General features: G+C 42.0%; 1 protein-coding gene across 1 annotated transcript; it reads left to right on the top strand.

The window, feature by feature from the left end:
• The first annotated feature begins 361 nt into the window (after positions 1-361).
• NEDD9 (neural precursor cell expressed, developmentally down-regulated 9) lies at positions 362-22,370 on the top strand. Its single transcript, XM_039711992.1, has 6 exons — positions 362-826; positions 15,835-15,936; positions 16,787-16,888; positions 17,304-18,527; positions 18,864-18,953; positions 19,798-22,370. Exons 1-6 carry the CDS (start codon positions 362-364, stop codon positions 20,287-20,289), a joined length of 2,475 nt encoding a protein of 824 aa, XP_039567926.1. The 3' UTR covers positions 20,290-22,370.
• The last annotated feature ends 625 nt before the right edge of the window (positions 22,371-22,995 follow it).

The raw sequence follows: 22,995 nt of genomic DNA, 5'->3' as shown, positions 1-22,995 counted from the left end.
CACAGAGCACATTTGTAGGGAAATCAGTGTCAAGAGATGAAGGTATAAGCCCCTCATTCACCGGAAGAGTACTTCAGTGCCAGGAGCAGAACTCTCCTGACTTTCTGTCTGTTCAGGTGACTGGGCCATATAAAGAGCTTCTATCTGACCCACTGTTGCTGGAAAATTTCTCACTAGCAGTGTTGCTAATGCATAAGATTCTCATTTTCCCAACTTGGGAGAGAGGAATCCTGTGCCGTATGATTTTCCATGTTTTTTTGTGATTTCTTGCACACATCTTTTTCAAATTCAGTTCTTATTTCCTATCACTTAGAATGTCCTTGAAGATATAGAAGAATTCTGCCTTGTTTGTTGACTTGCTATGCTTGCCTTTGTTTCTCCACAGAATCTTATGGCAAGGGCCCTGTACGACAATGTCCCTGAATGTGCAGAGGAGCTGGCCTTCCGCAAGGGAGACATCCTGACGGTGATAGAACAGAACACCGAGGGTCTGGAAGGATGGTGGCTCTGCTCCTTACACGGCCGGCAAGGCATCGTCCCGGGCAACCGTGTGAAACTCCTGATAGGTGCCGTGGTACAGGACAGTGCTCCTGGCCAGGATATGCCCAGCTCAGGATTGATGAATCAGCCCTTCAACCACCAAAAGATCTACCAAGTGCCAAGCTCGCACGCCTCGGCACGGGACCCTGTCTACCAAGTGCCACCTTCCCACCAGCACCAGGGAATTTACCAGATACCCACTGGTCACGGTGTGGTGGGACAAGATATTTACCAGGTGCCCCCCTCCATGCAGAGGTGTATTGATGGTCCAGCTGTGGCTAACAAGGTGTGTGCATTTGCTTTTACTTCATAGCTCCAGAGCAGCTCACTTGTGCTGGGAGAAGTATGGGATTCAGGTTCCTCCCAGGCTGAAGCACATTTGGCCTATGGCACTCTCACATTATATGTTCAAAAGAGCTGCTGCAGCAAGATGAACTCTCCCTCTTAGTAATGAACAGTTACATCATCTGCCCAAGTAATTTTTGTTTAATTAAAAATTATATACTGTCTTGCTGGAGCAGTCCCAGTGGGTCTAAACTACAAAGAGGAATCAGTGATTGATGTGACAAGGGCCATACTTGTAAGAGTGAGGAAACAAGAGAATCATGATAAAAAGGGATGTTTTAATACTGAATCTAAACCTTTTAAGAATGCACTTGATATTTATCTACAGTTAAATTTCTTGCTTAAAAATGAGAGCAGCAGCAGCTCCATGATGCAGCCATTACTGCATTATTGCATTTTGCAAGGGTCCCCCCCTTGTTCCTGCTATTGTTTTTAAGCTGTCCCCAACTTTTGCCACTCCCTTATTTTACCTTCACAGGATACCTGCCAGGTACCCTGGTGACTGAAAAGGATTAAGGAAGATACCCAAGGAATGAAGTATTACAAAGCCAAAAAGAAATTCTTTCAGTCCCTCCATTCCCATTTCAACAGCTCCAGATATCAGCATCCTCCTTACCTTTAGAGCTTAAAGCACAACATTAATATCCAATTTATGTGAGCAGATGATGGCTCTCTCAGGAAGTTCTTTACTGGTTTAAACTTTCATCTAATTTAGTTTGGCAAGACCATCTGTTTTGTGTTTTTCCCTCACATCACCCACAAGTCAGCCTTTTCCATATCAGGCCTTTGGAAGACATCTTCTAATGCTTTTATTTCCTTGTTATAATTTCATTTTCCTTGATAAGAATAAATGGATTTTTTGCCTTCTGAGCAAGAGAGAAAGATCTGTGAAACCGTTCCAAGTCAGTTTATAAAGAGGTTTGCTTGCTCAGCTTTTCCGTAGTTATGCTTTATAGGCTGTGCAGGAAGATAATAGAAGAAAATTGCACTTGCTGCAAAGGCAGATAGCAGCTTTGTTGGAGCAGTTATGTGAGTTTTCTTGATAACTCCCATGTATTTTCTCTCATTTCCTTCTTTCCATATTGACTACATACATCGAAATATTTTCCAGGGATAGTATTGTTTGCATATCCACAGTGGATGCCCTTCAAGGTAGTTAGTGCGTACCTGGTAAATAGTCTATTGATGGGGCAGCACAGAAGAGATCTCATTTTAAGGTATGGCTGTAGGAAACACTTTACAGCACTGTTCAGAGGTCCCTCAGCTATCCAGCTTGGGCACAGGAGATGCACCTTACAGCATATCTGCACTAAAGTCTGTAGGAAAGCCCAAGGAATTAGTTTGGAATGAACACTATATGCTTTCATTTTAGTACTTGACTTGCCTAAATATTAGGATAGTTTGCTTAGCATAATTAATGTGTGTTTCTACTCCACACAGAAAGAATTTTCCAACTGATAAGAGGTTTCTTCTCCCTCCTCCCACCCTCTTCAGCTCCAGTGAAAATAACAGGACATTCTGCATAAACCTGTTGGCTGCTAGGACTGTGTTAAAACCCTTGCAACACTAAGAGACTGAAATCTTTGTTTTAGTCTAAGTGCAAAGTCCTTACTGAGATACAAAAATCAGAAACTGTGAAGCACCTGTTTTCTCACAAGTTTCTGCTGAGACATTTTTCCAGCAACCTTGATTATTAATTTTTCTAAATTCAAGTCACCTTTAGCAAGTTATCTATTTGTCAGAGTTGTGACTTGTTTTCATTTCATTCCTTGCAACCCATGAAAGATCAGCTATGCTGCTCACTGTAAAATAACTAAACATACACGTTTATAAAACATGTTCATCCTCAGTCAAAGTAAATGCCAACCTGCTTAGCCCTAGCCAATATTTGTTACTTGACTTAAATTTAAGTCCTGACTTAAATTTATTTAGCCCAAGAGTCCTTAGTCTCAGTATTCACTGTGTTGTGTTAGTGGCTGGCAAACCTCATGGCAGCATCCTGCTCTGACCAGAGGTAGATATGTCTCTTCCTCCTTGGAACTTAGTTCTACACTAAAAGGAACCCATTGGGATTGAATCCATGGCAGGCAAGAGACAATTTACCAGTGAATGAGGTGTCTGAGGTAAAACTAGTCCGTTCTGTATCATCCTGATCTTGCTAAGCCACTTTTTTTCAGCTACAGCTGCGACTCTCTGCTAATGCCTTTGTGAATGAAAAGCCTAATTAAAGGGAAGTACTTTAGCACTTGTTTCCTTTGTATGAGGAAACAGCCTGCCCTCCAAATCCTCCTCCTCTAGGGATCAGTAAAAACAATCCTTAATATTAAGAAAAGCTGGGCATCTTGAAGGTCTGATTTGAGGTCTCTTTGCTTTGTCTTCCAAAATGAATAATATCTTTTCTCAGACTTGAGACACCTGCTTCCAAGGCTTACATGAGCCCCTCTGCCTTCCTTCCATCAGCAGAACCAGCTGGTCAGCAAGCTGTGTATTTTGGTAGTTGTAAGGATGTTGAAGGGTTTTGCTGCAAGTTCTTGCTGTATGCAAGTCTTCTCCCTTCCCACAGCAGAAGCTAGAGAAGAAAACTGTGTCCTCTGGACAGCAGTCTAAGTGGGACCAGCAGCAGTTTCTGTGCTATCCCTCTCTGCACGTGTCTGCTTGCTTCCCTTGTGCAAACGTGTGGCTTGGCTGCCATACAGGTTTGGCAGGCAGGGCTTAGGAGCTGCTGTCAGGCAGGAATTGTCTAGCCTGGAGCAGCAGTAAATCAACAGCAGGCATGCTATTAAGCTCTGCTGAGGTAACGCATCTCCTAAGCCAGCAAGGCAGAGTGAGTCAAAAAGGAGTCCTGAGGCAGGTAATTACAGTGATTAATTGATTCTGGCCAAACTGGTTGCTGACAACAGAGCTGTATTGGCTCCCTCTGTCAAATAAAAATAGCACCTTCTAGAACTCACTCTACCAATGACAGAGATGGGGGTGGTTTAAAATTAGTCTTGGTTAGCCCCAGGCTTTTGCGGCTCTGCTGCAAGTACAGTCACAAAATGGTTCCACCCCAAAGCGTGGAGAGCATCTGAGGAGCATAAAGAGGTGGAAACTGTGTCTTAGAATTTATTCCCTCTTTCTGTGCTCTGCCTTGGAACTTACTCTCTTTTGCTGCAGCCAGCAAAGAAAAAGAATCTTCGGACAAATCTGACATTCAGGAAACCTGGATTTTATCCTTGTCTCAGAATTTTGCATGGTCTTGAGTGGTGCTTTTGCATCTCATCTGCAAAATATCTGGGTTAATTATGAGGGAACACATTCTGTACAGATTGCTTTGAGAACATCCTTTGGGAAAGGTGCTAACAAAGCACAAAGATTCTTTTGCATCTGATTAATCATTAGTGATTAATCATTAGTTCACACCTAAGCTGTGAAGTAGGGAAAGCTACACATGAAAAAAAAGTCACTGCCATAATTTAAACACTCATCTTCTGGTTCAGTGTTTCCCGAAAATAGCATTGGCCAAAAAATTAGGGGAATTATTTCCTTGTTGGAAAACAGCTTTCTGTAGGAACCAGTCGCTGTCAAGAGAACTGTTGGTCAAGGAAACTGCACAAAACAGAATGAGACTGATGTTTGATCAGGGAAGAGACCGCACTGTGGGAGTTACAGCCCTCAGCTACAGCTCCCACAAGGCACAGACCAACACAGGCAAATAGAGATTCGTGCCAGCTTGGAACAAATCACCTTTTTTGTTTGTTGGTCTGTTTGGACTGGAACACTGCGGTTCAGGAAACACTCAGATTTATCCACCTTTTAAAAGTGGATAGAGCGGAATAGGGAAGGAACTCATCTTCAGCCCCGGCCTATTTCCAAGTATAAACATGTCCTTGACAAATCAAGAGTTTCACACCCGCCATCCTACTATCTCTGCCTTTATCAAGAGGTCACTGCCTTCGGCAGGAGGTTTGGGTAAACCATGGCTATGGGAACGGACCTTGTTCCCTGGGTTTTATTTATGTTAAGATTCATGCTGGTTCAATGCACGAGAAAGTAGAAACACCACCCCACAAGCAGCACCACCCTGACAATTCTGGCACAGACTTCAGTAGCAGGAGCCAGTTAGCCACATTATGACATTTTTCCTTCCAATTACACAAGTACTGTCCTAGCTGGGAAGAAACAATTGGCTCCTTATAATGTTAGCTCCAGAAATAAGCCTGCCTTTACATTATTGTCTTCTTTTCCTTGCCTATTTTCACATTTATGAAATAAGAAGAGAGAGCCATTAAGCACAGTAAAGAGCTGTGTGACCAGATTATTTTGTTATCAGAAAGAATGAGATCATATCTAGTATTTTGCAGTTTGTTGGTAAAATATATTTACATTCCAAGATAATGTCCCCATTTACCCTCAGGCTTGAAATACCACAGTTTCCTGTGATGGGGTTTCCATAAATGGCCCAAACAGTGATCATACAGTCCCTCTTCTCTTTTGCTTTCACATTACAAACTCTACTTTGGGGATTTGTATCCCTCGTAACAAAATATTGCTTCTGTGTTAAAGTGCTGAACACATGGGAAGTTTGCTGAGTGCAGCAGGAATGGTAACACATACCTCAACACTCAGAGCTCGCTTTCACAAAGTGTGCTCTAAAGGATGAAAATACCTCAAGTTAAAATGCAAGCTCAGTGGTTACAACAGCACACAGCTGTTTTCTTAGGCTCGGGAGTTTCCCTTGTAACTTTCCATGTGACATTAATAGGAGAACAACCATTTTGCTGATAAAAAGTCAGTGCAGTTAATCCCTCATCCACCACGCAGAGTAAGCAGTAGTTAGTCACTGATGTGATTTGTAGAAAAGTATTTCAAGAAAAAGACTGCATTTTATTAGGCTGAGCAAATATATGAGCTCAACATTACTCCCTGTTCCTCCCTGAGCACAGAGCTCTTTTTCATCAGTTCTATTTGTAGACCAGAGGCATGCATTTTTTCCCCTGGAGTATCAGAAAAAAAGGCCAGTCCTGCAACCTCATCCAATAACTGAGGTCTCCAGGGACAGAAATCTGTCTGCACAAGAGCAGGATCAAACCTTTGCTAAAAATAGTAAAACAATAGTAATAGTAATAATAAAAGAAAAATGCAAGCTTATGGGCTCTTTCTTGGTGGTTAGAAAACTAACTGAACCTTTTATTATGTCTGAAACAAACCACCAAATTCAGGTAATCTAAATTGCCCTTTCAGTACTAAAACTAAACACAGCAGCAGAGCATTTTAGAAAAAAAAAATCCACATGACTGGAAAACTGATTATTCAGAAAGTGAATCTCATCATAAGGAGGAAGTGTGGTTTCTGGAGATAGGAAATGGGTAGATGAAGACAGGTTGCTGGCCATCAGAAAATACAGTTCTAGTGAAATCTAAAGTCTTGGCAGGTGTTCTATGATTTTTTTTAGATGTTTTGATTTGGAGGATGACTAATTAGCATCAGAATATCATCATTCCATATGTTTGCATGCAACATTTCAATTCTACTTTTTTATATAGCAGTGGCAGTATTGCATCTTTTTTTTAGACATGAATCTAAATTAATCTTTTTTCCCAGACAGACTGTTAAAATGGGAGCAAAGTGAAATGAAATTAAGGTAGTTTAGTTCCTAGGAGACAGGAGCCTTCCATAAGCCATATTCCTAATCCTTAAAAGACAGTAATAACTGAGGTCTGGTATAATTACTATAGAGATGCAAAAAAAAAAAAAAAAAATTAAGGATGGAGTTTATATCTGTTTAAAAGGTGTCTATGCCTTCCATAAACTTGTCAAAGCAAGCTGTGCTAATCTAAACACCACTTACTAGAAGCACTTGTCTGTACAGCTGCCCTGAGGTACCCATACAGACATTGAGCCAATAGAGTTTGTGAGCCAGAGAACCTCTACAAATGAAATAAAATCAAATCAAGCTTCTTCCTCATGGAAGGTTTTATTTGCCTCTCTCTCAGAGCAGCGTAGTTCCCAGCTTAAATGATTTAGAGGCACTTCCATTGTTTCTGCCCAAGTGTACCTCTGAGAACACTCTTGTGGAATTGAAACTCTCTGGCAATGCTTCATCTCAACCATTCTTTTGCCCACTGGGAAATGCCGATTCACAAAAACTGAAATTGTTGACAGGGAAGGATCTATTCTGAGAAATGTCTTAAAGGAAGGGCAACAAGTCATGGAAATACCCTGTTACAACAATTCCCAAATGAAGCTTCCCCCCTAATCTAGAAATTTAATATGGGAGGAAAAAAATAACAGAAAACATATGAAGCACCTCAAAAGAATTAAAATTATTTGTATGAACTGAACCAAACTGGTTTTTGATGTTGAGCCTTTAGGATTTCATGTCATTCACAACAAGACACACTCTGTCCTATCTGTCTTAACACCTCATCCTTTTTCTTTCTTTCCTTTCCTCTGCCAAGCTTGCCCTAAACTTGGGCTTCTGTCTTTGAAGAGACAGTCATAGTATTGTGAGCACAGAAAACAAGCTCTGGTTTGCAATTGGTTCTTCATGTGACAACCTTTTTAAAGTAGGGAGACTAGAGAGACTGGGATGGCCAAAGCAAGGTACTCTTTTTTATCGTGGACAAGAGACCCAAATGCTGAGGTGCTGAGTTTTGCCACATACTTTTCATTTATCAAAACTGCAGCTCAGATTTAATCATGGTTTTCCAGAGAATGCTTTAGCAGACACGTATATTTCTCCACTAAAACTTATCACACAATAATTGTGAGGGATTCTTTCTCTGTAAGACCCATCCACAGACAATATTTCAGACTCCATGACTGTTCTATCACCAGCCATGTAACACATCAGCTTTTTAGCTCTGTTGGCCAATGCATGCAAACAATGATGATGTCTCTGTCTGCCTAAATATGAGTAATTGTCATAGAGATGGCATGACACTGGTAAAACTCTTATCAAGAGTTAACTTGAGTCAACTATCCTCTTCACACTCCTCTTTAAAATGCCGATAATTTAATAGTAATGTTATGATATGCTCATCTCTCTGTTCTCTTCCTCTCTTCTCAAAAATGGGACATTCTCAGAAGTGTTGGTTTGACTGTCTTTAATTACATATTTTGAGCAAGAGTGACTTGCTCAAAGTCAGAGCAAGTCCAGAATCTTGGAAATACCCCTTCCCAGTCAGCCTTGCCAGCGCCAAGCCTGTTCCACTGAAGCAAGCAGAAATGTTGCTCATAACACAACTGGCAGCAAGCCCTAGAACTGATGTGAGAGAGAGCAGGATCATGTCACAAAAACATCATAAAATAAAGAAAAAAAAATACACAGTCAAATCTTGCCAGTGACAAAGTTGTTGAGATTTTTTTTGTGTTTTGTACAGCTCATTTGGTAAGATCTGGAGATACAGACCTTTTTATCTGCATTCAGTTTGCAATCATGAACATCAGTGAGAAAAAATTCAACACTATCAGCTAATGCAAGTTCAGCACTATTCCACCACACTTCATAGAGCCCTGTCATTTTATACTAATCAGAGCTTAGAACATTTATGTAACTCCATAGATTTATTATTTTTTTAATTGCTTGGAAAGACTATAAACCTGCACTTCAGATTTAGGGAAAAAAACCAAAACTTAAAAATAGTGTGATGACCCTGTTTTTGTGTGCTGATTAATGGGAGAGGTCACACCAGGAGTTAAAAATTCAGGATTAAGTTAGTTGCAAAGCAGTTGGTTATACCCTTTTCACCAGCAGTGAGGGTTTAAATCCAGGCCAGCTTGTGACATCACATTTTTTGTCTTAAAATTGTTTCACAGCTTGTCCTCTATATCTTCAAGACTCACAACCCCAAAGTCATGTAAGTCTTGTCAAAATAATACAGCCTCAAATTGTAGCACCCATTTTCATTACATGCTGTTATGACAATACCACAGTGGCATTTTCTAAGACTGGGCACCTACTGGTGAGGCACTTCCTAGGCACATTTAAGAGTTTATGTTTAAATGCCCGAGCCTGCAGAGTTAAGCATTTTCAACACACCATGACTAAGGGACATCTGGATCTATTTTAGGTTTTGAGAACATTACAGCAGAATCTTCATAGGTGTAGGTCTTGGACAGCAAATGGAGGTGGTGTAGGAGAAATAAGCAGGTTTTTTAAAGATAAAAGCAGCATCAAGAGATAAATCAGCTCTGTGTCGGGGTAGTATTTGCTATGTGTTCTTATCTTCACACATCTGAGTATTCTAAGAAATCTCAGTGGTGAACGCCCCCTCAGGAACAAGCAGAGGTGTCACACTACGCCTTGGTGCCGCGTTCCTTTTTGCCGCCTGCTACAGCTGGTAACTTGCTCGGCCCAGAAAATCAATGCAGCCATTTCTGTCAATTTCCTCTTGCCTGGCAGAGATGTCTGGGCCTTAGCACGAGAAACAACTCATACTTGAGCTACAAGTGCAGTGCATCAGAAGAAATGCCTCTACAGGCTTCCTCCACCTTCTTCCAGCTTGTGAGACTTGATCAAAGCTCTCCAACATCTCAGTCTTGGCAGAAAATACTACACCAGAACATTTTATAGTGGCCCAAAGTTCATACATTATTTGGGTTAAAGTGCTATGAGTTCATAATCTTAAGACCTGTAGCAACTTACAAACCCAAACACTGAGAAGAGTATCCTTAGCACACGTGAGACTCCAACCTTTACTCGTTGGCAGCAGGGAAATACACTGTCATTGTATGCAGCAAATAAGTAAGTAAAAACATGCCTGCTTGGCTTTTTTCAGAGCAGGCAACAGAAAGTGATACGGTAGGTATTACTCTCAGGAAATTTATTATCAGTCACTGGAAATCCTGATGCAGCTTGCAGGAGACATGACTGGAAACACTGTGTGCTTTCTGTAAAAATGACAGTTTTAGCCAGCTAGCCAGGATCTTTCAAATACCTAAATTACCTGTGTGTTTTTCAACCCAAAATTCCTGCAGTTCAGCTCAGCCACTGAAACTTCCCCAAAGGAAAATAAATGCAAAACATTTAAAGAGACACACGTGGCTTCCTAAGTACATGCAGCAGAACAGACAGAAGGGCTAAGAGACGGTTCAGTACCTGGTCTGACATAATTCAATGGCTCCTGTCACTGCCTTGCAGAAGAGAATAGGGAGTTCTTTTCCTCTTAATTCTCTCTGATATTTCCCTATATTCTCTGTGTCTATTTTACGCTTGTTACAAGGCTAAGAGAGCCCTGGTGGCTGTTACATATCCACTTAAGGGGCTCAGCAACAGAATTTCAACAATTAGGGCTTCATGTTAAATTTATAGAAATAATTTACAACAGTAAACAGACATGAATTTTTTTTTCATTTCCTTACACTTTGATTCATTTTTCCCCACACCCAGGCTTTATGCCAGCCCCCTTTCATGCACCACCACCTGGCCTCCTCCAGGGCAGAGCTCTTCCCAGGGTAAGCAGTGGATGGCAGTAGCTCATCAGCTGCTGAGCCCTGCCCGTGGGGTGAAATATGCTTTAATACAGTTATTTATCCCGATTTAAAATATATGCCCCTTCTTTCCCAACTTCAAAAAGCACTATTTAAATCTATTTAAAAAGAAGTCAGCAGGCATCAGTAGGCTCTTGGGGTCGAGAGGCCATACTGGGAAATACCAGGCTGCACTTTTTAGCTCCCTTCTGCCTGTAGTTTGGATGGGGCAAGGTGTACCTCGGATCAGTTCTGTCAGCTGTAAAACTCACTTGTATCCAGTCACTCTGCACATCAGGAACTGCAGTTTGTGAGAACAGGCCAAATTCTGCCCTCACGGTACTGCTATAAATTCTGAGTAATTTTGTTTGCTTCAATAGGTTTATTTGCTCTTTGTCCTTGTGAAACAATGTAAACTACAGTGTTTGTATCTGCTGTAAGCATGAGAATGGTCTTCTTGTTGCTGTAGTTAGGAATGTTCTCTGTTGCAGCCTAACATGCATTTTAATCCTGGAAGAAATAGAATGTTGGTTTTTCCCCCCCTATATTTAGGAAAGCGGGATTTAATGAACCACAGGACTGGATATTTTGTAAAGTACATGCACATTCAGCTCTTTTTTGTTGGTTAGGGACATGCCATTGGCATGGAAAAGGCCCAAGTAATTGCTTTTGGAAGAGCGTGGTCTTCAGAAAGAACAGAACAAACTTTCTGCTCAGTTGCCTTTGTTTTGCAGTACTGAAAGTTTGAAGGCTCATTACATGTTTCACCAGAGCCAAAGCTGGTCCCTGTTAGCTGCTCTGCACGGATGAAGTGGTTAACAATGTTTTGAGAATGTTGTTGGGCTAGATAGTTTGTGGGAACACCATCTGTTTCCTTTAACACGTAAACAAGGAAAATTGCTGGTTTGAAATGCAGGATTATTTTTTTATACTTGGGTGACCACAGGCATTCTTGAAAGAGAAGAGGTAAAAGGGAAAATAATCCTCATGAGGTATGAAGTGCAATGACATTTGTTAGAAAATAAATTTGTGAGTGTCAGATGGGGCTGCTCTCCCTCTTCTAGAAGTGGCTAATGTGGAACATTTCCTTTGCAGTCACCTCCTTCCTTCTGAATTCATCTTCAAAAGTAAACTACTGTGAAAAATAAAACCATAAAAAATTGTTCAGCAATGCATTGGAAGGGCTGAGCATCCCATTCAGAAGCAGCAAATTAATTTAATATAGTAATGGGTAAATATACAAATTCAAAAGTTACTTCTAAATATCCAAAATGAAAAGTTACTGTCCTGATGACCCATGTGAGGTCATGAGAGTAAGAACAAATGCCCCACATTTTCCCTTTGTCAAGGAGTGTGGGCATTATTTTAATTACTGTTACAAAATGTTTTCTAAGATAAGCTTTGGTGATGAGCTTCTTCTGTTCTGAACTGACCAGGAATAAGCAGTCCAGCTTAAGGAAAAGCTTTGGAAGGAAAGAGGGGTGGAGGTACAACAGGAAACATTCTTGTACTCAGTACAGACCAGATTATCGTCTGCAGGAGATTTTGCTGTGAAATTGCTCATAACATGTTGTTACTGAATAATAATCCTCTACACAGGAAAATATACCCAAGTTACTGTGAGAAAAAAGCTGTCTTCCATGTTATCAGCAAACCTTGGTTGTTGCTGGGTATCTTACAGTCATATTTTCTGCCTTTCATATAACTTTTACAAAATCCTGAAGAGGAGCAGACATAAAAGCATCTGATGCATTTTTATTTGGAAAATAAATGCCACCATAAGTACAGTGCACTGCTAACCACAGCTCTGCAGACACCCTGGGTCTCCTGTCCACAGTTGCAGGCAGACTTTACTCATGAATACCCAGAATCACGCATTTTGTGCTTTAACTTCTCACTTTCTTTGGCAGCAGTTAGGCACACCCAGAGCACATTTTTGTTTCAACCAAATAAAGGAGTGACACTGCTTGACCACTGCTTCAGTTCTGGGAAAGAGCAAAAGTGCCTAGATAATATAAAAAGTCCTGCAGTGCTGAGTGTAACTGGTTTCCTTTGTGTGGTCCATCTAGCTTTAATGTAGCCTTTTAGGATGGTATCAGCACAGTAAATAAAATGAGCACCCTTGTAGTACTGTAAATCTTTCATATGGCATCTGGTATGTCAGGACTTTTTGAAAAGTGGGAAAGGCCTCTAAAGATAGGCTACCAGAGTAACTGCAGCTGCATGAAACTCCTGTGTGCAGAGGAGGGAGAATTTCTCTGCAAGTACTGGGCGTGAGCAAGGTTCTCTTCCATGCATGTTCCAGGCTCTATGGTGCAAGGATATCATCTGTTCTGTAACCAGGGATTCTTATTACAAGAGCAAAATACCATGTTTACCTGTGAGAAGAAAAAGTGGTTTTACTCGCGTGTGCTTAGGGACATGTCTTAATGGTGGACATGGCAGTGCTAGGTTGACGGTTGGACGCGGTGATCCTAAAGGTCCTTTTCCTTCTGTGATTCTATGCCTTATTACCTGTGCTGCTTGGATCAACTCCCTTTTTTATATTAGAGGCCTGTGACTTTGTTCATGGAAATCAATTCTCTGAGCAAGAAGATTGGTGGTGTCTTTTATCACAGAATCACAGAATGACCTAGGTTGGAAAACATTTCAGATCATTAAGTCCAACCTGTGACTTAACACCTCCTCATCAACTAGACCATGGCACTGAGTGCCACATCCAGTCTTTTTTTAAAAATGTCCAGGGACAGTGACTCCACCACCTCCTTGGGCAGACCGGTGCCCAATCACTCCTTCAGTGAAGAATTTTTTTCTAACATCTAATCATGTCCAGGGACAGTGACTCCACCACCTCCTTGGGCAGACCGGTGCCCAATCACTCCTTCAGTGAACAATTTTTTTCTGACATCTAATCTAAACTTCCCCTGGCACAGCTTAAGACTGTTGTCCTCTTGTTCTGTCAGTGATTGCCTGGGAGAAGAGATCAACCCCCAGCTGGCTACAAGCACCTTTCAGGGAGCAGTAGAGAGTGATAAGGTCTCCCCTTAGCCTCCTTTTGTCCTGAAGCAGTTCAGTCATTCAGTTTCTGGTGTATAACAAAACCGAACAAATGGGTATAAAAATTTCACACTGAGCAACCAATATCTGTCTTTTTGGAGCCTGACACATCCTGAGTCCTTCATTGTCTGTCTAGGCAGCAAGCAGCAGGTGAAGCAGAGCCAAACTGCAGCAGTGCACCATTCCTCCTGCTTCCAGCACTGCGTGGGGCCTCTGGCTGCCTGCCATGAACACCCTGTTGTTTCTTTTCTCTGGGATGGTCAAGCAGTTTCCCAGCATATTAGCAAGCACTGTGTTCACAGCAGCAGAAGGGCTGGTGGAGATGGGCTATCCAGGAAACAGCCCTTTGTCTTTACTGTACATTGTCAGTTCTCCCAGAGGATCACTTTAACACACTGAATGACTCATTGAAGCAGCTCCATGGTTGTCATGTTGGAGCCCTTGGAAGGAACCTCTGAGTAAACATGACTTAAAACCAAATCCTTCTGTTCTTGACTTGGGTAGAAATTATCTGACTGGCAGTACACAGCTGGGGGGAAAAAAGTGTGCAAAATATATATAGGGAACTATTCTAGTCTGGTCACTAACTGGCAGAAAAAGCATGAGGAAGTGATGTTGATACTAGTTAAAATTTTCTCTGGCAAACAGAATAATCCCAGTACTACATGAGAGTGGCCTGGGAGGGATACTGTCTGCAGTGACCCATGACAGGAAGCTTCCAGTAACTTCAGAAAGAACTTCCTTAAAAGTTTTGCCCATAGATACCTTTTACAATGCAGTAGGTGACTCTGTGAGACAGGAATGGCCTGTCATAAATACAAGATTTTTAAATTCTTTTTTTAAAAACTCCTGTGTATGTAAGCCCTATTAGTCCCATGCCCAATTGAGCAGTTCTCTTATATGCAGCACTCTGGAGGCTCCGTCACTTCCAGTTCCTGTCTTCTGATGATAATTCAAGGAAAAGCAGTTGCAAAAGCCTTGGTCTTCCCCCGCCTGCCAGGCGTGACTGTTCCTCCTTCCCCCAAGGCCCATGCAGTCAGGGCAGGGGCTGGTGCTGCCTTGGGATACTCCCTGAATCAGACCTGTACTTGTGCTGGCAAGGCACCCTCCCAAGGGGGAATCCAGTGGTTGTTTCATGGTACAGGGACAGAGACTGCACAGCCAGATCTGGGTGGCAAGTGAAAAGAAGGAAAGCCTGTGTTGTTAACATAGCAGAGAAGAGGTAGGGGGTCAGCATGAGGGACTTTCCCTGAAGACCTCAGTCAAGAAAAACTCACTGTGAAATCTGGCTAGGATGCGAGGATTCCTTACAGCAAAAACTGCCGTGGGATCCTTACTGAGCATTGGGGTAGAAATGCTGTTGGTATGTCTCGCATACATTTCTAAGGAGACTTAGGTAGCTCTGGTATAAAATTTTTCCCAGCTGAGTACAAAGCCTCATCTTATACAAGCCTATGTAATTTGTCATATTGTGTCTTTGGGTTACAGTATTTATATTTTTTTCTTAGAGCTAAATAGCACCAGCAGAGGTTGAGATGTCAGCATTTCTACTACAAACCCAGTTCTCTTTTGGGGTTAGGTAACATTTCTTTTATACCACACTGTACTGAAATTCTGCTGTACAGATGCTTCCAAGACTTTAGGCATTTATTTTTCACCAGATTTTATTTGTAGTCATTATGGTAGTTAATGGTTTACAAAATGTCAAAAAAACGTAAATTCTAAGTTTTCTTGTTTTTCATAGGCTGTTATTGCATTATATACTTCAAGAATGGCTTGACATTTCCCATATCTTAGCCACTAACATGAAAAAACCAAGCAGAGACAGCAAAATTGAATGTCCTGCTTTGGAAAGTTTAAGCATGGTGTTTCTATGTAAAGAATTTCCAGAGCCACAACTCACAATCAGTTCTCCAGGATGTTGTGCTGTGGAGCACAGTAACACGTGGAGTCCTGCTGGAATAGGTGCAAAATACCTCTACAAGCAAAGGCATAGACTCCCAGAGACTAAACGTAGTATTTTAAGCCTCTGACAAGGAGTGGGGACACTCACCCCTAGTAGGATCAGCCCTGATCTCAGCAAGTGGGTGGTGCAGCCGTCACCTCCTGCGGTCTGTGCTAATGGGAGGTCAGTGGGGAAAAAGGACAGAGCTCGCGGACCTGCACAGAATCTGTGCTTGGCAAATAGAAGACAGTGTAGAGCACTAGCAAACAGTCATGTCAGGGCTGGTCTGCAAAGAAAAAATGCTGCATTTGTAGCTACTCATTTTAGACACTCATTTTAGACCATTCAGCTCTCAGAAGGGTATGCAGACTGGTGTTACTAACATTGCCAATGATGCATGAATGTTAACAGGATTGGATTGTTTATACCCTGTGCAGTTACAGAAAGAACATCCTCAGACACTTAACGATTCCTCTTTTTTCCTTTATCCACAGGTAATAACACCAGTCAGGTCAGGACAAGGTTATGTTTATGAATTCCCTTCTAAACACCAGAAGGATGCCTACGACGTCCCCCCCGTTCGCCCTCTCCAAGGGGTAGGTACCAATAAAAGTGCCAACAGGGCTGACAGAGCACAAAAGGTGATGAATTTCTACCAGACTTTTATGAGCAAGACAAGTTCTCTCATTTCAGAGAGAAAATATGTTTTAATTAGATGCTGTGGCTTATTCACAGATCACAGATGTATTTCAAAGTTTTATTTGATGTTGACTAAGATTTGGCAGCACACCAAACACAAAAGTCCCATTTGTTCTCTCTGTTTTGATCAAAGAGTATATCTAAACAGAATAAACTTGCTGCCTGGGAACATTTTTTTTCTCCTGTGCTTTGTTGATGCATAGTTGACAGTAATTCACTCAGTAAGGGTGAAATTATCGCCTAGATGAACAGCTGCTATGCAGGGAGTTGTTTTCACCACCTATTGACTGCACCATGTCGCTGAGCTTGAACTATATCTTTGTTCTGGGGAGCGCCCTTAGCAGTGAGTCCCCAGGACCACAGGCTTGTAGAGTGGATGCTGGCAGGAGCTGGAATTCAACCACCCTGAATGTAAGGGTGTGATCAGTTCTGGTCACATGTTCACCCCAAGAGGTATTTGTAATAGACTGGCCCTGATTTATCTGTCAGGAGGGAAGTCAGCCTTGACTTCATCTCTCCAGCTTGCTGTCCACACCATTGCCCAGAGGAGACCTGGCAAAGTGCATTTCCTCCTAACTGTCCAAAATTCTAGGCAAATCCAAGATTTTCTCCCATATGAAAAAAACTGAAGAGCTCTGTTCACATTCAGACTTTCTGAGAGGAAACACAGAAACTATGAAAATTCATCTAATAGCAGAGCTTTTGCTGAGGTGACTTGTTTTTGTAATCAGCTTATTCTTTCTTCAGATATATGACATTCCCCCCACATCGGTTAAGGGGCCAGCACTTCCAGTTCCCATGGGAGAAGCAAAAGCCTTAGGAGTGTATGACATACCACCTGCCAAAGGGGTAAGCATTACTGTGTTTCCACAAGATCCTGTATTTTCGTGTCTGGCCAAAGACATGTTCTAACAAGGGTTTAAATAGGATCCTGAAGGAGAAGGAGATTCAGTAGTTCAAAAACTTCCTTAGGTTTTTAAATTGTTAAAACTGGTGAAGTGAAGCACTGCATCAAAATTTAGGTTATGAACTATAAATTGATAATCAGACCTACACTATCTTTGTGGCAGCATGCTGTCTTTTTGGATTTTGCTGCTTTTGGGAATTTGCATTGAGATGAGTGATTAAAACTGACTCTCAGTCAAACTTAAGATAAGTATCTGACTCTTTGAAAGTCAATAGCAGATCTTCCATCCCAAATGGAGGATGGTAAATATTTTGCTATTCTAGTCAAAGGTTTCATGTTTTGTTTGCTGTGATTCAGGTCTATGCTGCACCTCCATCTGCACGCCAAGATGATACAGCCCTGAGGGAAAACTTGCAGGATTTTTCATCTCCAGTGGGACAGAGTGTAAGACCAGAAGGAGTGTATGATATTCCTCCTCCCATCACCAAAGCAACTGGAAAAGAACTTAATAGATTTTCTCCTGAGAGCATATTATTACCAGGTGGAATGGCACAGACACAGAGTGTTTATGACATCCCTACAAACCATCAAAACCATTTTCTTGGACAGCAAATTGCACCTGAAAAAGATGTTTATGATACCCCAAGGGGAATTGCATTCCCAGGACAACAGACAGGACTCAGTGAAAATCCCATCGCGGAAGGAAGAGAAGGTGTCTATGATGTGCCACCACCAGTCCTCCAAGACAATAAAGGCTTACAGGATGTGACTGATGGGATGAATAGGTTGTCTTTCTCCAGCACAGGAAGCACAAGGAGTAACATGTCCACATCGTCAACGACATCAAAAGACTCTTCTCATTCAGCATCAACTGCACAGGACAAAAGACTAATCCTTGATCCAGACACTGCCATAGAGAGGCTTTATCGCCTCCAGCAGATGGTGGAGTCAGCTGTCAATCACCTCACAGCCTTCATTACGCCAGACTGGCGGTCCTATGGGTATATGGAGAAACACATCAATGAAATTCACGTTGCTGTGGATAAGGTAGAGCAGTCGCTGTTGGAGTACCTCCAGTTTGCCAAAGGATCGGCAGCCAATGCCTCCTGCCTGTCTGAGTTCAGCCTCCTCAACAAAATGAGGAGGGAGGTGCAAAGGCTGGAGGACTCTCACCAGATTCTTACCCAAACCAGTCATGACTTGAACAGCTACAGCTGGTCTTTGAATGTCCTAGCTGTCAACAGAGTGCAGAACAAGTGCGATGACCTGGATCGGTTCGTTATGGTGGCAAGGACAGTCCCGGACGATGCCAAGCAGCTGACCACCACCATCAGTGTCAACGCAGAGCTGCTCTTCAGACAGGCACTGGGCACCTCCCGTGTCAAAAACGTACCAGAGAATATAATGAATGCTCCTGACTGTGTGTATGACAGTCCTCAGATGCAGCATCATGGAGAAAAAGCACAGAACCACTGCAGCTCCCTTCCCCCGCTCCTGAGTAAAGGCCAGCACCCCTACAATGCCACCAGTGAAGGCTCGGAAAAGAGCTGGATGGATGACTACGATTATGTTCACCTGCAGGTAGGTGAACCCAACATCTTGTTCTGCACAAGGCCATGTAGGAATTGTCTGTGGTTTTTGTAGAAGCTTCTTGTGGGAAAGCAGCAATCGATTGCCATGCTAAAGCCTATTCAAGAGTAAATTCACCAGGGTGATTACTTCCTGTCAGATAGGACCGTTGGATTTCTAATAGTGATAGCCTTTTGCCCTGCCATACTATCCTTTCATTTTCTGTACTCTTAGTGGTGCACTACCAGTGAAAAAGCCAATATAAAGCAGCCTCTTTCTTGACCTGTGAGCTGCCATTTAGTTCAGAAGCAGTTTTGATTTAACAGTCTCTTATGTTATGCAAAACAGGGGAAAGAAGAGTTTGAAAGGCAACAGAAGGAGCTTCTGGAGAAAGAAAATATCATCAAGCAGAGCAAAATGGAGCTAGAGCACCATCAGGTACGTTTTCCCAGGTGCATAATTGCACTGAAATGCAGCATTCCTTACACAAAGTGAGCACTGGTCAAACAGAGCAGGAGGGGCCCTCCCCTTAGCAGTGTGCAAAGGCTACAGATAATAAAAAGCAAAGAGTTTAAAAACTAAAAGTTCACAACAGAAGAGAAACAATCTTCTGTGATGTCTCACAGCAGGTCAGTCACAAAGCCACCTTGAGAATTCCTGACCTGCCATCCAGGGCCTTAATCACTGGACCATACTCAATACATGTGCCACCTTCACATCTGCTCAGTGAGCATCAATACCATCAGCTTAAATATTAAATATTGTGCTGAACATCACTTTTAGTGCTAAAAAAAGTAGGTTCACAAGGTCGATGGCTGTCCCTTTTTCCTCATATTAATTCTTCAGAATGTTGTTGCCATATTGTGTGGCAGAAAATTGTACAAGCAATGAGGAGGTGAGATTTAAAGGGTTTTCGTCTCAAAATCCCACAGAGATGACAGCTTTTTAAAGATTGTGTAGGAGTCATTGCCACTTGGATCCATCTCTCTCACTTGTGATTTCAGAATACTCCAAATGAGCAACAGCCTGTAAATTCAGGAGTTTGTGTTGTTGGGGTTTTTTAATGCAAATGAGGTATTTCAGATGGTTCTCCTCTCTGAACTCTGCATGTTTGGATTTACGGTAATCAAACCTGATGCTAGAAAACATACTGTTACTTTTTACTTGGCATAAGGTCACTGTAGGATACACGGGGGAGTCCCGAGGCACAAAGGGAAATCGTAGTACATAACAGCATCTTACAAGAATACTGGCTGATGGGAGCTTTTGCTTTTCTTTTCAGATCAATCAGTTTCAACGTCTGGAGCAAGAGATCACAAAGCCAGTGGAGAACGACATCTCCAAATGGAAGCCTCCGCAGGCCCTGCAGACTTCCCATGACAGCCGCCTGCTTTTGTTCTACTCCGACCAGTGCGAGACTCACTTCAACTCCCTCCTGAACGCCATCGATGCCTTTTTCAGTTGTGTCAACTCCTCTCAGCCCCCCCGGATCTTCGTGGCACACAGCAAGTTCATCATTCTGAGCGCTCACAAACTCGTCTTCATTGGGGACACGCTCGCGAGGCAAATGACAACTCAGGACATGTGCAACAGAGTGATGAACTCCAGCAACCAGCTGTGTGAACTGCTCAAGAGCGTTGTTCTGGCCACCAAGGCGGCTGCCTTGAGTTACCCCAACACAGCATTCCTGCAGAAGATGGTGGACCGAGTAACAGAGCTCTCTCATCACGCACAGTTGTTCAAACTCTCTCTGGTCCAAATGGCGTCCTTATGAAACCCAGCAGAATCCAATCCGTGAGCACCAAAACAGAAGAGCAGACAAACTGGAGCTATTTTTATGTAAATGGTATCTTTTTTTAGATATTTTTTATTAAATATTTTAAACACATTCTTAGGCATCAAAGAGTCTAATCAAATCAGGGATCTGGGAATATTGTCTCGTTCTGTATTATGTTTCTTATACACATTTAGATCTGTGTACACGGGGTATATGTATATGTTGCTACCTTCCCTAAAACATCAATTAAGCACCTTAAAAATTACGTGTCAGGTAAACAGTGCATATCTTTTGTATATACAGCCTGTTTCCTCAGCATATTTGTTAACTGGATGCTGCACTCTTTTTGTTTCATTCCTTCTTGATGCTGGTGCATGGACTTGGTTGTGAAACCTACTTGTAGCAATCCATGAAGCAAGCGTAATGGTTCTCATAGAACTCCATTCCCTTCTTAGAAATTACTTTCTATAGGTTAATCTGTGACGTTTTAATGCCTCTTGATGTTACTTTGTTGTGTTAAACATTTGGTCATTCTGACCAACATACATGCACAGCTGCAATAAGCAACATATCGAGCAAGGCATACACCATTTGGGAGAAAAGCATTTTTAGGCCCTGTAAGAAACAGGACCTTCAGAGGAGGAAGGCAGAATTGTATATATTTAATACCTTTTGGCATTCAGATTTTGCTGTTTCTAATAACTGTCCAACATGGGATTTCAAAACCGTGTATGGATTCTCAGCAATGTAATTTCATACATGTTTACTTTGTATGTCCTTGCATTGGCAGTTTAATTTAACAGTCAGGCTTGAAAGCCTTATTGTTTATGGACTCAAGAGTTATCCTGAGGGCATCCCAGGATCCATTGGGCTCATCTTTGAGGCTGTGGATGAGCAAAGTTTCAAAATACCAATCCCTTTCAGAAGGATTAACATACAAATTATATTTTGTATGGAAAGAAAAGAGCTTAATTTGAAATAGATATTTAAATATCTCTATAGCATATACACAATTTAATGAAGAAGTAGCACTTAATTTTCTAGGATGTATTATTTGGAATTAATTGCATCTGTTGCAATTCTCATTTCCATTCAGCTACTGGACCTTTTTTCCAGAATTCTGTTGTGTAGGTGCTGATCTTTTTTGCACTACACCGTTGCCAAAAATGATGTCCTGTATTAATGGGACTGTTCCATCAGTAAATACGCACAGTCCCACCTAATAATTTTCAATGTAGACCCTTACAAATAATTAGCAGAGTGTTAGGCTCCTTTAGAAATGTTGTGTATGCTGCTCATTCCAAAACCCTTATAAGCTTATTTGTCATCGTTGCCTTCTGTGAACCCCATAAAAATAAGGCACAGAACACCATTTTCCTGTGGTCTGCAGCCTAAAAGCTGTGCTTCAAAGTGAGCAGTAACTCAGGAAAATTCCAGGTGATTCTTGCATTTTTAAAGCAGAAACACTACTACTGTCCTTATTAATTCAAGGTGGTCCCACGTTAATGTGTTCAGAGCATTTGCCAGATCACTGGAACAGCAGGGTCGTGAGATCAGTAGCACCTGGGAAACAGGCACTTCTCACTTCTGCTTGACTCCTAACTTTTCCATTTTGTAGCCAAACATGTGCCTTACTGAAATGGGATGTATTGTCCTAGAGCAAAGACAATTGTTCATTACCATAACATTCCGGAGTGCAGAACATTCCTGGAAGGTCAGTGGTAGCCAGCACAACCCAGATGGCTCAGGGTGGGTTCCAAGGCTTGGCCTGGTATGACATCCTGAAAGAGCAGTTGTGATTTTGCAACCTATAACCAGTTGCCAAAAAGCAATCTACGTGAACCTGTTTTGTACTATTTTTGTTTGGGATTCTTTTGGATTTCCCTGTACATTTTTTTCTCTGTATATTCTTAGAAAGTGAAAATGTGTTTCTAAGTGTAGTGGTTATGTTGATAGTTTGTGCTTTCCAAAGGAGAACCTTTATTGCAACCCTGTATTACAGTTTGTTATCTTGTAGAGAATCATTTTGGCATTACTAAAATTACAAACTTTTTTATATTAAAAAAAAGGCAGCTTGGTCTTGTTTTTTCTTGTTTTCAGAGTCTTCTAAGCATATTCAAAGGAAATATTGCTGCTTGCTAATACTATCAAAGCCATTCTTAAATGAGGAACTCATTTTCTGTCTTTTCACTGGTCAGTGCTTATAGTGTGAAATGAGAACTTGGTGGTTTAAGAGGAAGGGACAGACAGTTTCTCTGCCTGTCCAGAAGCAGCAGGTGAAGCATTTATCCAACTCAGCCACACAAGCTATCAAGTCCAAAATACATCTATGAGGGCCTACAGTACACTCAGGCACAATCGTGCCTCATTCCTTGTGTGTATTCCACCTGCATCCCGAAACGTCTCAGCGTGGCACGGACAGTGGTCCTTCATCTGAGTGGGGCAGTTCCTCTCGACATGATCCCACAGGAAGCTGGGGATCACAGGACACAGCTGTGCCTTCCACCCATTCTGGCCTGCTCCCCCTCTCCAGCACTTACTGGTGAAGCCATTGTCCAAAGGAACTGGAAAAGCAATTTTGCTCAGTACAGGCACCTTTCTCCCCATAGCCAGTGGTAAGAGCATCCCTCTTCTATTACATGCCACGTTGAGCATTATGTGGTTGTGAGTTCTATCTGAAACAACCCCATGGCTTTAAGGATC

This window comes from Passer montanus, unplaced genomic scaffold (assembly GCF_014805655.1).
Source record: "Passer montanus isolate IOZ18808 unplaced genomic scaffold, ASM1480565v1 scaffold26, whole genome shotgun sequence".
Taxonomy (NCBI): domain Eukaryota; kingdom Metazoa; phylum Chordata; class Aves; order Passeriformes; family Passeridae; genus Passer; species Passer montanus.
This window is presented reverse-complemented; position numbering and strand designations above follow the sequence as displayed.

Bases quoted from the DNA above. Each gene is read 5' to 3' on its own strand.
- NEDD9 (XM_039711992.1), top strand. From the start codon at position 362: ATGCTTGCCTTTGTTTCTCCACAGAATCTTATGGCAAGGGCCCTGTAC. The intron at 827-15,834 runs GTGTGTGCATTT...CTTTATCCACAG, and splicing joins GTCCAGCTGTGGCTAACAAG to GTAATAACACCAGTCAGGTC. The intron at 16,889-17,303 runs GTAAGCATTACT...GCTGTGATTCAG, and splicing joins ACATACCACCTGCCAAAGGG to GTCTATGCTGCACCTCCATC.